Source organism: Siniperca chuatsi, linkage group LG24, assembly GCF_020085105.1.
Source record: "Siniperca chuatsi isolate FFG_IHB_CAS linkage group LG24, ASM2008510v1, whole genome shotgun sequence".
NCBI classification, from domain to species: Eukaryota; Metazoa; Chordata; class Actinopteri; order Centrarchiformes; family Sinipercidae; genus Siniperca; species Siniperca chuatsi.
The window spans coordinates 1,556,599-1,572,622 of NC_058065.1; the positions used below are offsets into that span (position 1 = coordinate 1,556,599).

The following is a 16,024-nucleotide window of genomic DNA, read 5'->3' on the forward strand; positions in this document are numbered from 1 at the left end:
TAAAGAAAACAGGAGCTCACAGACAGCAGAGTGAGTGAAACGACCAACCTTTGTTTACCGAGTCAATGTTTTTCAGTGCTGAGGGTCGGAGGCTCGGTGGGCGTGGACGAAAAATGCCCCGCCTTTCCTAAAATCACTCTTTGTCCTTGTTTTGCTGAGACTCTGAACACAACATGTTGCTGAGGAGCTGCTGCACCTTCTGGATTCTGCTGTCAGGCATCGCTGCTGCTGCAGGTCTGTTTATTTTGGTAAAAAAAAAAGTTACGTTGGCATGTTAGTAAGCTACATACATCACAGTTAAATAGAGAAATGACTGTAAAAAACTAAGGGCCTATCCTAAAGAGAGCACCTGATTTTGTGCCACAGCTTCTTCCAGGACACTTTAAAAGCATTTTTAAGCAAAATCTAAAGTTTCTAATCTAAAGTTTTTCATACAACCAACCTGACGTGTGTTCACGTGTGCGGATGTTTGCACAAGCCTGACAAACTGGAATAAATGACGGTATGTTATCAATTGTTTCAGTGTTTGTAGAGAAGCATGAAGCCAACAGAGTGCTGCAGAGATGGCGGCGAGCGAACAGCGGCTACCTGGAGGAGATGAAACCAGGAAACCTGGAGAGGGAATGCATCGAGGAGACGTGCGACTACGAGGAGGCTCGAGAAACTTTCGAAGACGACGATAAGACGGTCGGCCAGTCGCTGTCTGAATATCTGTTCCCCATTGCTAACGTCTTTAAACTGCAGATTCATAAACTTAGTCCTGGGAAATTTATTCGGATGAAATTAAAACAAAATTTTAGTCACTACACAAACCAAAAAAGAACGACCTTGTGGACTCCGCGAAAGCACTTTTTGTTTTAAGACAAAATCTGTGTAACCTTGACTAACCCTAAAAATCTGAGTTAAAACTTTTGTTGTTATTTAACAAGAGTAGACATTTATTTAAAAATAAATGGGGCTGTCGTTCTTTGTTGAATATTAATGGTTAATAATCGTGAGAATTCTTGTGGCTCAACTCTACTACGTAAAAACGTTAGCTTTACGTTAAGCTCAATATAAACAACATAAGTTACGCTAAAAGCATCTTTTTGTCAAATATGTCTGGCAGGTTTAGGTCTGCATCTCTAAATGTAACATTTTCTGTCTCTGTTTCTCTGTTAGCACAAATTGTGCTCAAAGATCAGTTAACATTACCGTTAGCATACAATACTTTGTTTTAGTTTTCAGTTTTTATTTTAGAGAAAATAACAATTTTGGATTAGTAAAACGTTGATCTAGTTCCCATTCTTTCTTTGGAGTAGAAACACAAGCTTTATCCTAAGTTTGAAAAACACATGTGACGACACAAAGTTTATATTTCAAGCCCAAAGACCAAACTGTCATAAACAATACTTAAATTTGGATTTCCGGCTATTGGCCGTGGGATGAGTAGGATAATACACTCCAACATGTGCGGTTATTACAAATAATGCACTTCCCTCCGTACATTATTTTACCATAAGGACTTTTCGTGGATTATCCCTTGCTTAATGTGATTTTGGGTAAGATTACGGTCCTAAAAAGTTTAACGATTCCCTCTTTAAATGCGACGGGATTATTATGACTAATAAACTGGACAGAAATGTTAATAAAGTTTATTTGTTTGTTTCTTTGCAGAAACAATTCTGGCTGACGTATGACCGTGAGTAACACCTTTAAATTTGGCCATTATTTATTATTTTTGTCACTTTTTTCACATCTTCTGAGTTGTTGATCAACATTAGTATAAATCTCTGCAGTATTGCCAACATTTATACTCAATGTTATACAGTTAAAATTCATTCTGGTGCCTCTTGTAAAGGTTGGGAATCGTGAAAGAACATTTTCATATTTGAAACTTTTCTTATATTTGGAATTTCTGCATTTCTTGAAATTGAAAATAAAATAAAACTTCTGTACGACTGGAAACAGAACTGATAGCTGCTCATAGAGACGGCGGCCATCTTTGTTTTGGTCCAGGTATAAAGACACATCTTATGAAATGTTTGCGTAGCAGCGGGATGAAGTTATAAAATACTGCCACGTGTTTAACTTTGTCTTTTCTTAACACATTTTACCTGTGATCAGTATATTGATTTGTTTTGATAATTCAGATATTGATTTATCTTTCTTTCTACTGTTGAAACCCTGTGATCAAGTCTTATTGATCCTAATTCTTCTGTTGTCTGTACAACAAATACCAAAATCAGTCAGCTGTGCATTTCCTTCCGTTTGTTTTTACAGTGTAACATGTGATCCTGAACGTTTTACGTCTTAATCATACGACATTTTGTATTTTCTGCACTTTCACATTAATGCAGTTTACACGTGTCCAGATCTCGACAAAACAATCTCTGTTTTCTGGTGATCACTGAATAATTATAACGAAATTATTCAAATATGAAGTAATATTCATATTAATAAAATGGTTCTGTGTCTTTTAAAAAAGGTGGAATGATTGATTTTTCCCCCCCAGGTCGTGAACCGTGCCTGACCAACCCATGTCAGAACAATGGCTCATGCGTCTACATAGGGACGTCCTACGAGTGTTACTGCCCTGAGGGATTTGAAGGACAATACTGTGAGAAAGGTCAATAAAATAAATTAATTAAAAAGCAGGAATTTTAATGAGCAAGCTCACATATTTTGCTAAACAGCAACTGGAACTGTGATGTTCAGTAGTGGAAAGTAACTAAGTACTAAAAAATGTACTTCCCTTGAGTATTTCCATTTTATGCTACTTTCTACTTCCACTCCACTACAGCTCAGAGGGAAATAGTGTACTTATACTTAAGTAAGGTTTTGAATGCAGGACTTTTCCTTGTAACAGAGTTTTTTTAAACTGTGATATTTTAACGTTTACTTAAGTAAAAGATCTGAGGACTTGTTCCACCTCTGAATGTATTTTATTGTTATGATATATTGTATAATTATATTTGAATGACGTTACCTTTACTTTCCTTAGCGGTAGAAGACCTACTGAAGTGTCTTTACCACAACGGACACTGTCAGCATTTCTGTGACGGCTCGGGAGAAAGGCGTAGATGTTTCTGCGCTGACGGATACAAACTGGGAGAGGACGGACAAACGTGTATCGCTCAAGGTACAAATACTACCTAACCACTACTTTAAAGCACTGATGTACTTGCATCTTCATGTTAGATTAATCTGATGAGTATTGTTTATATAATGTCAAAAAATTGTGTAACATGTCCGCCACAGTTTACCAGAGTCCAAGATAACGTCTACAATTTACTTGTTTTGTCCAAAAACCAAAGATATCCAGTTTATTATCATAGAAGTCTCAGAAAACCATCAAATATTTACATTTGGACAAGAAGCCGGATCCAGTGATACCTCACTTCCCAGACTCACATACTGGGGTCTAGATGTGAGGTAATCCATAACCCACGCAACAGTGGTGTTGTTTATATTAAAATCAATACGTTTTATGGCTAAAATGTGTGGCCGAATTGTGTTAAAGGCATCAACACGATTATCAAATTGTTGTTGACAAATTTACTGTGAAATGATTAATCGACTAGTTGCTTCAGTTCACAAAATCGGAATTTCTCGCTGAAGATGTTTCGGTGTCGGCCTGGGAGGACTCAGTGGATACATTTTTTAGTCCTCCAGTTACACATTAAGTACGTGTGAACAGTGATGCTCACATTGCAGTTGCTCGTCTACACATCCGCCTGATTTGTGTTTTCTGTGTTACAGTGGAGTATCCATGTGGTCAGATGAACCAGAGCATTGTGGGTCAGATCAGGCTGGTGGGAGCTAACCACTGCGCCAAAGGAGAGTGTCCCTGGCAGGTAAACACTTGAAAACAGTGTGAGGCGTGCTGCTGGCGTCCCCTAGAGGTTGTGGTGTTCAATTTACCCATTAAAATCTAAAGGCTTCATTCTCTGGGGAGCAGGAATGGCATCAAGGCATTTCATGGGAATCTGAACAAAATTTTGCCTTGTGTTTTGTCCTGTTGGTGGTGCTAGAGGAAAGGTCAAGGGGTCACCAAAACCGTTAAGGCTCATCCTCTTGGGGCTATTAATATCGACATCAAATTTCTTGTTAATCTGACAAGTAGTGTTATAGATATGTTTCTCTGGAGCACCCACCCGACCAAGCAGCAGACAACGCCATCTTTACCCTAAATTCACACAGAAATTTCATGGCAGTCTACCTTTTAGAGTTTGATATTTCTCGTAAAATAAGTGGAAATGTGGCCTGAAGGTGGCGCCAGAGGGAAGTCAAGGGACTAAAATCGTTAAGATCAATCCTCCGTTAATCAGCAATATATACAGCTAATTTAATGGAAATGTGGTCAAAAAGTGTTGAGATTAGTTAGTTCCAGGGGTTAAAATAGCTATACGACAAATATTAAAAACATTTAAAAGGAATCTATCTGTTGATCAGGTTCTGGTTCAGTTAAACGGAAGCAGTCACTGTGGAGGGGTGCTGATCAATCCAGACTGGGTCGTCACCGCTGCCCACTGTATCCATGGCAACAACCCCCAAAACCTTGCTGTGGTTGCAGGTAACCAAACAGCGCTTTCTATTCAGTACTTTTAAATCATTGTCAAATTTAAATGTCATTACTTTGTAAAGTTGTTGTAAAGTAACTTGTAAAGTTTACAAAAGTTGCCATTTGTAATTCTATAGATGTATATTTCCTGCTAAACTGTTTCTAAAAGAGGACGTGTTTCATTGTCAAATTTTTAAATGTGCTGTCATGTAAACTGTAAAAGTGTCCTCTCAAAAGTTTTCTCCTAAACTGTTAAAGTTGTTTCCTTAAGTTTGAAAGTGTTCTGGTCAATTGTTTTCTAAATTGTAAACTTTAATGTAACTATGGGGTGATTGTAAAAGCTCTCTTCTGGATTTTAGTCATTTTGTCTGTTTCGAAAGCTGTATTTTAAAAACAATTGTAAATTTAATATTTAAATTTCAAATAATATCTTAAAAATCCGCCAAATCTAATTTTGTCTTAATTTCTCATTTCGGTTTGTGAAGTTGTTCAGTAAAGTTGTTTTGTAAAGTTGTTCAGTAAAGTTGCTCAGTAAAGTTGTTTTGTAAAGTTGTTGTGTAAAGTTGTTCAGTAAAGTTGTTGTGTAAAGTTGTTCAGTAAAGTTGTTTTGTAAAGTTGTTGTGTAAAGTTGTTCAGTAAAGTTGTTCAGTAAAGTTGTTTTGTAAAGTTGTTCAGTAAAGTTGTTGTGTAAAGTTGTTCAGTAAAGTTGTTGTGTAAAGTTGTTCAGTAAAGTTGTTTTGTAAAGTTGTTCAGTAAAGTTGCTCAGTAAAGTTGTTGTGTAAAATTGTTCAGTAAAGTTGTTCAGTAAAGTTGCTCAGTAAAGTTGTTCAGTAAAGTTGTTGTGTAAAGTTGCTCAGTAAAGTTGTTCAGTAAAGTTGTTGTGTAAAGTTGTTTTGTAAAGTTGTTCAGTAAAGTTGTTTTGTAAACTTGTTCAGTAAAGTTGCTCAGTAAAGTTGTCCTGTAAAGTTGTTTCATAAAGTTTGTAAAGTTGTTTTCTAAATCTGACTTTTGTAATGACTTGTTTAACGGTTTCTTTTCCGTTACCAGGGGAACACCACTTGGACATTGAAGACGGCACAGAACAGAAGATACCTGTTTCCATGGCGATCGCCCATAAAGGCTATGTCCCAGAGACGGGTGACAGTGATGTTGCCTTGCTGCAGCTGAGTCGCCCCGTCACCTTGAACAGCTATGCCATCCCTATCTGCCTGCCGACCAAAGACTTTGCCGAACGCGAGCTCCTGCCGGTCCGCTACCACACCCTGTCTGGCTGGGGCAAGAGGACCACTGGGGGCAACGCTGTGAAACCCGGTGCCCTGCCCTTTGTGCCGGTCTCCCCCGTCCTTCGCAAGTTTTCTGTCCCCATCATCCAGAACTCCGAGTGCTCCCAGAGAGCCCGGTTCAACGTCACCCACAACATGCTGTGTGCCGGATACCTGGAGGGTCACGGGGAGAGTTGCCGCGGAGACGACGGGAGCCCACTGGTCACGCTCTACGGCTCCACCCACTTCCTGACGGGCCTGGTCAGCTGGGGGAAGGGCTGTTCACACCCGGGGTATTATGGGGTGTATGCGAACATGGCCAACTTTGTGGAGTGGGTGGAGGGCGTCATAAAAGACCCGTCACCCATGACGACAGCCAAAAGAAACTGGTGGAGAAAGCTGCAGTGACGGCTTTTGACATGATAGAACAGAAGCCAGTTTAATAAAATATGTTTTTAGGAATCAATCTGTTTCAAATCTTCAATTCTTTATGTCATCATGAAACATTATCGTGACATTAAAGCACTTTAATTTTCCCTTGTGGGGTTTTACTTTGTTCTGTCAGGTTTGCTCTGTTTTGTCGTGTTTTTTAAGTCTAGTTTACTATTAAAAAAAATCTGGATTAATTTGTGCTCCAAGCTGATGTATTGGGCTGTAATGTCGAGATGCTGACTAAATGTTACTGATTAAAAAGCGATGGATCATTTGTGATCGATGAGAACATTTTCACACATAATAGACTCTTAGTTACACTGTACAAACACCAATTTAGAGTGTATTCTTTGGCATAAACAAGGAAACAAGTCTTCAACATTTAAAGAAATAAATAAGGTGGTAATGAAGAGTTATTTTTTACAGTTAAAAAGAAAATTACTATAAATTACTATTACTATTAAGAAAATCTATGCACAACTCCCGTGATTCTAATATTCAGTTGCTTCTTCTATACAAATCTGTTATTCTCATCAAATTAAGAAAAGTACATTACTCTACAAAACTGTGCATAATATAACTACATACATTTCATATCCAAAAGTCCAAATTTCTCCTGTCTATTGAATTATGCATTATTGAATTTGGAAATTATATTAAGTCTGTTGAACTTATCAATAATAATAAATGTGTCCATACAATAATAATGTATCTGCTTAGTTTTATTACTAATATGATAGCTATATTCATTATTTATCCTAGTTTTTCCTTCATTGACGGATTTCACGTCTTAATTTAACTGTATAAGTGTATGTGTAACTATTGTAGGCTTTCGTTTTTGGTACTTTACCAGTCTATATTTATTTTATATATACTGTAACGATGATGTAACAGATGTTTGGTACATTTACTCAAGTTGTGTACTTAAGTATAATTCTGAGGTACTTTCTACTTTGACTCCACCACATTTATCTGACAGCTGTAGTTACTTTGCAGATGGAGATTTAAAAAAACATAGAATATAAAACACAAAGTATTTGTTATACATTAAATTAAACCACTCCACAGTATATTAAATGAGTAAAATAAGCTCAACCACATAATATTAAAGTACTGCTTACATGTTGCATAGTGAGCACGTTGATACGTGACGTTTACTTGTAACAGAGTATTTTTAAATAGTGGTAGCTACTTTTATTTAAGTAAAACGTCTAAATACTGAATCCGTTTTTGTTTGAGGGCGAGCAGCTGATAAATGTTTCAGTCCGCAGAGTAAGTATTGATCAGTTTGGACTTCCGGCGCTCGGCCCCCTGCGCCGATTGGCTGCAGTGCAGGAAGTGGTGTTGAACAGCGGGAGCTGACCCTGTCGACCTCAACGTTGAGTCAGTGTTTGAAAATCCTCATTTACTGTAAACGTCTCCCGCTCCTCCCCCCGTCCTCGTGCGAGGTCCTCCCAACAACATGTTTCTCTTCATGCAACATCTGCTTCTGCAAACGTCTTTTCTCTCTGCAGTTAAGTTTCCAACCAACACTTTATTTGAAGGTGGGTTCATAAGACTGACATGACACCTGTCATGAACACGAAGGAGTCTTTGTGAAGGTTTATGACTGTAGTCATTAAGTGTCATTCGGTCAGTTGTGTCACTTGTAATGCAAAGCTGACATTGTTTGAGACGTCTTTGTGTCTTTGCGCTTCAAAGATAAATCTGTTTCACGACTGACAACCTTCAGTTAACGAGATGACGTCATTAAAAGAGCTCAAACGATGGAAGACATGACTTAAACGATGAATCAGTTAGCAGTCGCTGAATACATTTTTGACAATTGACGAATCAACTAACTGACTCGATCGTTTTTGTATAAACTGATCGTGTTTTAAGTTTTTCATAAGTTTAGTCAGATGTTAATTTGTAAAGTAGCTAGTAACTAAAGCTGAAGTGAAGAAAAAACTCATCGCAGTTCACAGGTGAGTTTCAAAAGGCTGAAAAACTACAAAATAAGAGCTCGAGATGAACATCAGTGTGAAGCTTTCTGATTTGATGTTTCTTCCAGCAATGCACTCTGGGACTTGTAGTTTCTCACGTGAAGTCTTTTTATCAGTGAAGCAGAATATTTTTGAGCTCCAGCGTCTCAGCAGGAAGTCTGGACGCTGCAGATAAGCCCCGCCCGGTCTGATCAGTGCAGTTTCAACAAGTCGACCCCCCCCCACCCCCTCTCCCTGTTTATACAGGTCGTTGCCCTCTCTACCACCCCTCCTCTCTCCCTCTCTCCACATTCAGACTCCATTACTTCCACTCAGCACACTGAGGTTTTTCCAGCCGAGCTCACCATCCATCTGGGGCCATGTTTCGGTTTCACCGCCTGTCCCTCGGCCTCCTGCTGCTCCACCTGGCCGCTGCTCACGTAGGTACGTTCGGTAAAACCTAAACTTTAAGGGACGATGAAGAGGGGAAGAGTATGGAGCTAAAGCAGGGTGGAAGAGACGCACCACCATGTTGAGTGTGTGTTTTGGGTGGTGGTAGTGGTGGTAAGGGGGTTGGTTGTGTGTTGATTGGCGGCTGGCAGGTGACACATGACCCCGTCTCTTTTTGTGTGTTTAGTATGTTGTGTGTGTGTGTGATGTCAACAGATTTTTGATTTTTGATGACTGACAGCTCTTTCTTTCACTCAGACACCAACATGAGCCCTTTTTTCTCCTCTCTGGACAAACAAACCACTTGCTGGGCCGTGATTGGTCTTTTTCAATACATTTCTCCTCAATTATCCGTCAAAACTTGCCTCTTCAGAGGCGAGAAAAAGTGAACTTAGCTGGAAGAAATATTCCTTTAAAGATGAACTTAATATTTAAAAGAGCACTCCACAGATTTAGTGTTGCACTCCTGTAACATCGTCAGACTCACGATGGGCAGATTTTAAGAAAAAGGATCAAAATCGATGCAGCAGAACCAGAGACATCGTATTTTTTATTCCACGCATTCTTCTTCTTTGTCGAAACCCTGCGCCTACATTACCCACAATGCATCTCCTCCACCAACAGTTGGGTGTGAGATTGTGGTGTGTTATGCTAGCAGCGGCTAACGTAGCCTGCAGCAGAGATGAGCAGCGGGCTGCAGAGGTCTGGTGAGCTCACGTCTTTCTAACTCCACGCCAACAGTCCGACTCAAGTCTGACTCAAGTGACATCACTTGATTTCACTCAGCTCCCTCTGGAGACACTAAAGGCTTTATACTACTTTTAAAACATGTGCAGTAGAACTGCCCGCACCTGGAAACCACCTTTTGAGTTGTTAAATTAACATGTCGACCTGATGGTGGCGCCAGATGGAGAGTCAGAGGATCACCGGAGTTATTACAGTTCATCCTGAGGGGAGCGTGAACGATGAAGCACGTTTTATGACAATCCATCCAATAGCTGATATTTCAGTGTGGACCAAATGACCAAGAGTCATGATGCTAATGTGGCTAACATGGCTAACTCTGCCTCGTGAAGCAGGCAGTTTCTTTTCTCTTGTCACATTGCAGCAAAGTAACTAGCCAAGGACAGCTCAGCCTGAAACTAAATAAAGTGTTTTTGAAAATCACCTGAATTATGGCTGTTCTGTTCTCTCACCAGTCTTCTTGGACGGCGAGGCAGCCAGGCAGGTGCTGACCCGGCGGAGACGAGCCAACAGCTTTTTAGAGGAGATTAAACAAGGCAGCATGGAGAGGGAGTGTGTGGAGGAGCGCTGCAGCTGGGAGGAGGCGCGAGAGATCTTCGAAAACGAAGACACAACTGTATTAACCTCCTGCAACTACACACCTACACTGCTGTCAATCAAAATCCATCACAACAAGTCTTAAAGAAACACTCAGATAACTTTGGGAACGCCTTTCTTGTTTACCCAGAGTCCGATGACAACATCGTGCGTCCTAGCTTAGCCTAACCCTAAGATAGCTTAGCACAATGACTGGAAGCAGGGTGCTAGCCTAGCTCCGTTAAAAGTGTAAAAAGATTCCAACAACTCAGAGTTGTCCGATTTAAGTTTTGTACAAGTGTAGAAATAGAAATGTAAAAATAAGACATAACGGTTTTAGGCATTGGAACTACTTCTTGGTGTATTTCGTTGACTAAATAGCTTGCTAGCAAACAAGATCCATCATATAAGACAGATTGGAGTTTTGACTGAGCCTGATATTTGCGTTTAAGATCTTACACTCCATAAAGGCCAAAAAACCTGGATTAACTTTTCTTCACTGAGAAATACTGATCAGATTTGAAGTTGTTTTAATTCTCTATTTTTCTTTTTGCAGAATGAATTCTGGGCCAAATACATTGGTAAGGCATTTGTTCTGTGACAGACTGGCTAATTCAGCAATCTTTTAGAAACACAGAAATTTAACACAGTGAAAATGTGCTTCAAGGAAAATTTTTTTGCGGGTGGAATCAGCTGCTAAAACACAAACAGGGAATACACCTTTAAGAAACAAGATAAAAAGTAACCAAACCCCAAACTAATCTTTGTAAAGCTTGAAATGTACTATACTAATGGAAACAGGTAGTGAAATTCCATCTCCTACTGTACAGATTTTCACCACTAGATGTAAAAGTTTGTGCATATTTGAGTCTTTTTGCTAAAGTTACATCTCAACAAGTTACATCTGTTTGTCCCGCAGATGGCGACGCATGTATCTCGATGCCCTGTGCTCATGGAGGACATTGCAAAGATGGAATCGGTAGCTACACCTGCTACTGCCAGGACGGGTACCAGGGCTTCAACTGTGAAATCGGTACAGAACCGAAGTCACTCAGGACAGTCGGGCTCAAGCTCAGTGTCCTTTAGCAAAACCCAGACTGTCCTATCACTTTGTACGCAGTATTAAAGTGTCACAAGTGTCCTGGAAGGGTTTTTCCCCCCATTCTGTATTCCAAGTTCAACTTCTTTCAACAATATCCTCGATGTTATTTAACATAGAAACATGCGACTCCTGGTTAACGTAACGACCCTGTAGGTTTAGTTTGAGGGGAGGGATGGTTGGGATAGAAGAACTTCTGTCTCCTGTTTCTACTGAATGAAACCTTGGTTTCTGTGAGTTTTCATGCTGAAAGCAAATTTTAAAAACATTGACTTGGTGGGTAATCAAAACGCCGCACCCCGGTCTTGGTCTTGACAGTGTTTCTTATGTTTTTGCAGTTATTCCTGAGCTCTGTGAGAACAAAAACGGCGGCTGCGAACACTTCTGCAGCGTATTCCAAGGAAACATTCGCTGCTCCTGTGCTGACGGATATTTCCTGGCATCAGATTACAAATCCTGCAACTCCAACAGTGAGGGAGACTCAAGAGTCTAAATATTCTGTTACTGGTCTCAAATCGAATGTTGTATCCTTACAGTTTTATCTCTGATGCCAAAGTTAAAGAGTGGTGAGGCCTAATGACTTCTGGCTATACATTTATACAAGTCATGGTCCTCAGGTGAAGACTCAAAGATTTTGGTGACCCTCCAACCTTTCCTGTAGCACCACCATCAGGACAAAATTTCCACAAGAAATATCAGAAGCTAATCGTAATTGCTCTATTTTCAGAATCTAATCAAACAGCCAACACGGTTCTTTCAGTGATTAAACTTTTTGGTGTACAAGCCCTGATCTCTGAACTTCACATGAACTCTTGCAGAGACCTTCAAATGTGGTGCCATCATCACCAAAAACACCCGGACCGTTTTCAGGTACGAGCGGACGAACGTGACGGAGGGGAACACTACCGGGTTGAACACGACGGACCGTAACACCAACCTCAACCCCACCGAGCACAGGCCGGACACGGTTCATCGCCCAGACTCCTCCCTTTCTAGGAACAGCAGCAACAGCCAGATTGTGCCGAAAAAAGCTTCGCCAGAGTACTTGGTTTTCGAGGAAAAAGTCGTCCCTCAAATGGCGGATATGATGCGCATTGTCAACGGAGAGGACTGTCCACCAGGAGAATGCCCATGGCAGGTAGATACACTTTCTTGTTTTTTAAAAACGAAAAAAGACAGAAAATAAGGAAGGCTGTAGAGGCAAAAAAAAAAGAGAGTAGTGTTTCCTTGGACACACCTGGGAGTATCTAATTGGACACCTGAGAGTTAATTACTGTCTCCACATGGACACCTAGGAGTCAATTATTGTCCAGGTGTCTTTAACTGTCTCTACATAGAAACCTGGGAGTCAATTACAGACACCTGGAAGTCCACAATTGCAGAGTTAGTGTAATAGTAACAGTTGTTTGTCCCGTCTCGTTCTCGCAGGCTCTCCTGCTGAACGAGGAGGACCGAGGGTTCTGCGGAGGAACCATCCTCAACGAATACATCATCCTGACCGCCGCCCACTGCATGAACCAATCACGCTACATCTACGTCAAGCTCGGTAGGTCTGACTAACCAATCGCCATCAGCTGAATCACTCAGTGGCTCGCATGCTGCAGTCTCATAATTAGCTTGTGGACAATTTTTGTAATTTTAAGGGATTATTCAGTATATGACTTTATGATATAATGGTATAACTTTTTTCCGTAATTATGAGTTTTCTTGTGATTATTAGATCGTGTGATTTCAAAACATTTGAGATTCTTTTGTAATTATGAGAAACAGATATCGTAACTACGTAAAGGTACGATCCGGACCTAAGAATCACGAGTTATACAAAACCTCGTAATCACGAGGTACAGATAATTATTATTAGATAAAGTCTCGTAACTGTGATTCTTTTACTAAACTGTTATTGTGTTTCTACAGTTTGTGGTCAGTATTCTTGATAACTGCATTTTTATTTCTTCATAGCAGCTTATAACACTTTGTTTTATCAACATAGAAATTCCCAAACAATATACTTTTATTTTTGTGTGTGTTCAAAATGTATTTCATTTTTTATACTTTGGGAATTTTTACATTTTATAATTTCTTTAATATTTATTTATTTCGTGACCTTTGACTCTGTATTTAAAGCTACATCACCTTTTGAGAAGTATAAGTATAAAAGGTGCTATGAAAACATGAAAAAGTCTCTTATTATTATCAATATTTTTTAATTGTCCATAGCACTTAATACAGAAATTGCCCTATTAAAATACTTATTATTTCTGTGTATTCAGGTGAGTTTGACGTGTTGGTGGATGATGGTAATGAAGCTACCCATTATGTGGAAACGATTATCACCCACAATAAATACAAACGGGACACCTACCACAATGACATCGCACTCATCAAATTGGCCACGCCCATCAAGTTCACCAGGTTCATCCTGCCGGCCTGCATACCTGAGCCAGATTTTGCTGAAAAGGTGAACCTTTAAACCAGTCAAACCACTTTACAACCTTAAATATATGTTTGTCATAAACTCAATGATTTAAAGAAATAGTTCTGCATTTTGGGAAATATTTGCTTTCTCGCTGAGAATTAGATGAGAAGAAGATTGATGCCACTGTCATGTCTCATTTAGCTTAGCATAAACACTGGAAACAAGGGAAAACAGCTAGCCTCTAAAGCTGATTAACGTATCTCGTCGTATCTCTTTTGTTTAATCCGTACACACAAACGTCAGGAAATTACTGGTCCGGGCAAAGAAATAGTCTGGCGCATAATCCTGAACCCCAAAATGGTGAATGGTCGTTTTCACACGTTTTTTTACAAATTAAACAAACAAGATATAACGTGTTAACGAATTTTAGAGGTGCTGGTAGACGGATTTTGTTAATTTTGGACAGAGCTACGCTAGCTGTTTCCCCCTGTTTCCAGTGTTTATGCTAAGCTAAGCTAACCACCTGCTTATATTTACCGTACAGACACATGAGAGTGGGATCGATCTTCAATGTGACTAAGCGTATTTCCCAAAATGTTGAACGACTGCTTTAACACCACAGGAGAAAACACAACTCGACCAGTTAAATTTCGTACCTCCTCTTGCAGGTCCTGATGCGGCAGGTGGATGGCATGGTCAGCGGTTTTGGCCGTCTCGGCGAGGGTCGGCAGGCGTCCACCATCTTGCAGCGCCTCACCATGCCCTACGTGGATCGGCACACATGCATCGAATCCACCCAATTGCGCATCTCTGCCCGCATGTTCTGCGCCGGCTACAACACAATAGCCAAGGACGCCTGCCAAGGTGACAGTGGCGGGCCGCACGTCACACGCTATCACAACACCTATTTTATCACCGGCATTGTGAGCTGGGGCGAAGGCTGCGCACGCAAAGGCAAATACGGCATCTACACCCAGGTGTCCAAGTACATCCGCTGGATCAATGACGGCATCGAGAAGCTGATGCCCAAAAAGAAGAGTGGCAGCAGGGTGAAGAGGCACCTTGGCCCCATCAAGAGGCTCTTTCTGTAAGACAGCGGATTTCATTTTTCTTTTCAAATCATCGCTGAAGTCCACGTGCCTCTTATGTATTCATCGATTTTATGTTTGAGACTTCTACGCAGTCACAATTCAGCCACAGAAATAGAAATTGTCATAATTTTACAACATTTAACCCCGTTTTAAAGACATTACTGAAATTCTTAAAGCTGCATTAATTCATTTTTGTTTACAGCCTGTAAACACAATATCTGACATATTATCATCTTATAAAGTAGTCGTGGCTAACATAGCGACCAGCTGCCTACTTCCACATCCAGCAGACACAGAGCAACATGATCATCTCATTGGCGTTGTTTATAATTACTTGTGGGGTTCCTCAGGGTTCTAGTCTCGGTCCTTTATAGAACGAATCACAATGTTTGTTTACAGTAACTTCCGGGTAGAAAACCCCTGCGTCACATAACGTTTTTACATACAATTTAATTGCAGCAACATGTTGAATGTTTTCAGAGTATATAAAATCTCATTCATCTAAAACGCATGTTTTCTGCTTTCATATCTCGTGAATAACAACTCTTTCACTAACGTTAGCTTGGGGAGCTAATGTACCTGTTGGGCCACAGAAACTGTAAACATGATCATCCCATTGGAGTGAGGTTTGTGTCCACCTGATGAATGTAAGTCCAATGTTCACTCTCTTTGAGCTCTGTTTTGGTCTCCACCAAGTTCACCAGCTAGTCTCTAACTGTGTCTGTCTGCTGTTTGGCGATGGTCTGGTACCGTACAGCAGAAAACTAACCTGCAATGTAAAACCAAAAAGTAAAGAAATAATGACATTAGCGATGTACAAAAGCTTGATTTAACAGTTTGCTGTTCAGTATTATTAAAAATGTGTGAAAATAAAAAAAACCATTTTAAATCTGCGTAAACAAAACGTCTGTTTTCATGTGTTTTTTTTTAGTCAGTTAGCAAATAAAGAAATACTACAACAGTCTGATACAAAACGTTTTTGTGATTAAAACTAAATATTCTCAGTTTTATATTTACTTTTTCGCTGCATCTGAAGGAGTGAAGTGAATTTTACGCGTCAAATTTAGCTCAAACTGTGAATCCAATTAGCTAATTGTTGTTGTGTTTGTACAGTTTAAGCGGTCAGTACTCATAATAACTATTGGTGCAATTTTATTTCTTCATTGAGGCTTAAAACATTTTATTAGACGTGTATCAAAGCAGAAATTAACAGAAAAATATATTTTTCCTTTTTGGTAAAAATGTTTTAGCATTTGGAATTTTAACATTTTATATTTACTTTTATAAATATTTATACTTTTATTTATTTTGTAACTTTATATTTTTGAAACAATAAGTTATCGATAATTAATCGGCAACTATTTTGACAATTGATCAATCATTTCAGTCATTGATTCTCTCAAATGTCCGATTTTCTCTGTTTTATATCATTGTAAACTGAATATCT

The 16,024-nt window shown here is 39.6% G+C and overlaps 2 protein-coding genes across 3 annotated transcripts; both read left to right on the forward strand.

Annotated features, from left to right (window-relative positions):
- The first annotated feature begins 78 nt into the window (after nt 1–78).
- Nucleotides 79–6,341, forward strand: f7i (coagulation factor VIIi). The gene is made up of 8 exons (XM_044187584.1): nt 79–234; nt 524–687; nt 1,657–1,681; nt 2,495–2,608; nt 2,984–3,121; nt 3,742–3,836; nt 4,435–4,555; nt 5,591–6,341. Exons 1-8 carry the CDS (start codon nt 174–176, stop codon nt 6,211–6,213), a joined length of 1,341 nt encoding a protein of 446 aa, XP_044043519.1. The 5' UTR covers nt 79–173; the 3' UTR covers nt 6,214–6,341.
- Nucleotides 6,342–7,762: 1,421 nt separating this feature from the next.
- f10 (coagulation factor X) lies at nt 7,763–15,481 on the forward strand. 2 transcript variants are annotated; one of them, XM_044187571.1, is made up of 10 exons: nt 7,763–7,781; nt 8,518–8,645; nt 9,851–10,011; nt 10,528–10,552; nt 10,891–11,004; nt 11,409–11,540; nt 11,889–12,208; nt 12,499–12,616; nt 13,341–13,528; nt 14,155–15,481. In XM_044187571.1, the coding sequence occupies exons 2-10, from the start codon at nt 8,582–8,584 to the stop codon at nt 14,575–14,577; spliced, it is 1,545 nt and encodes a 514-aa protein (XP_044043506.1). In that variant the 5' UTR covers nt 7,763–7,781; nt 8,518–8,581; the 3' UTR covers nt 14,578–15,481. The 2 variants fall into 2 exon arrangements, with proteins under 2 accessions (XP_044043506.1, XP_044043507.1); XM_044187572.1 differs by lacking the exon at nt 7,763–7,781 and adding an exon at nt 8,185–8,204.
- The last annotated feature ends 543 nt before the right edge of the window (nt 15,482–16,024 follow it).

Coding starts and splice junctions, on each gene's coding strand:
- f7i (XM_044187584.1), top strand. CDS start 174: ATGTTGCTGAGGAGCTGCTGCACCTTCTGGATTCTGCTGTCAGGCATC. Junction 2,609..2,983: donor AGGACAATACTGTGAGAAAG/GTCAATAAAATA, acceptor TACTTTCCTTAG/CGGTAGAAGACCTACTGAAG. Junction 4,556..5,590: donor AAACCTTGCTGTGGTTGCAG/GTAACCAAACAG, acceptor TTCCGTTACCAG/GGGAACACCACTTGGACATT.
- f10 (XM_044187571.1), top strand. CDS start 8,582: ATGTTTCGGTTTCACCGCCTGTCCCTCGGCCTCCTGCTGCTCCACCTG. Junction 10,553..10,890: donor ATTCTGGGCCAAATACATTG/GTAAGGCATTTG, acceptor TTTGTCCCGCAG/ATGGCGACGCATGTATCTCG. Junction 12,209..12,498: donor CAGGAGAATGCCCATGGCAG/GTAGATACACTT, acceptor TCGTTCTCGCAG/GCTCTCCTGCTGAACGAGGA.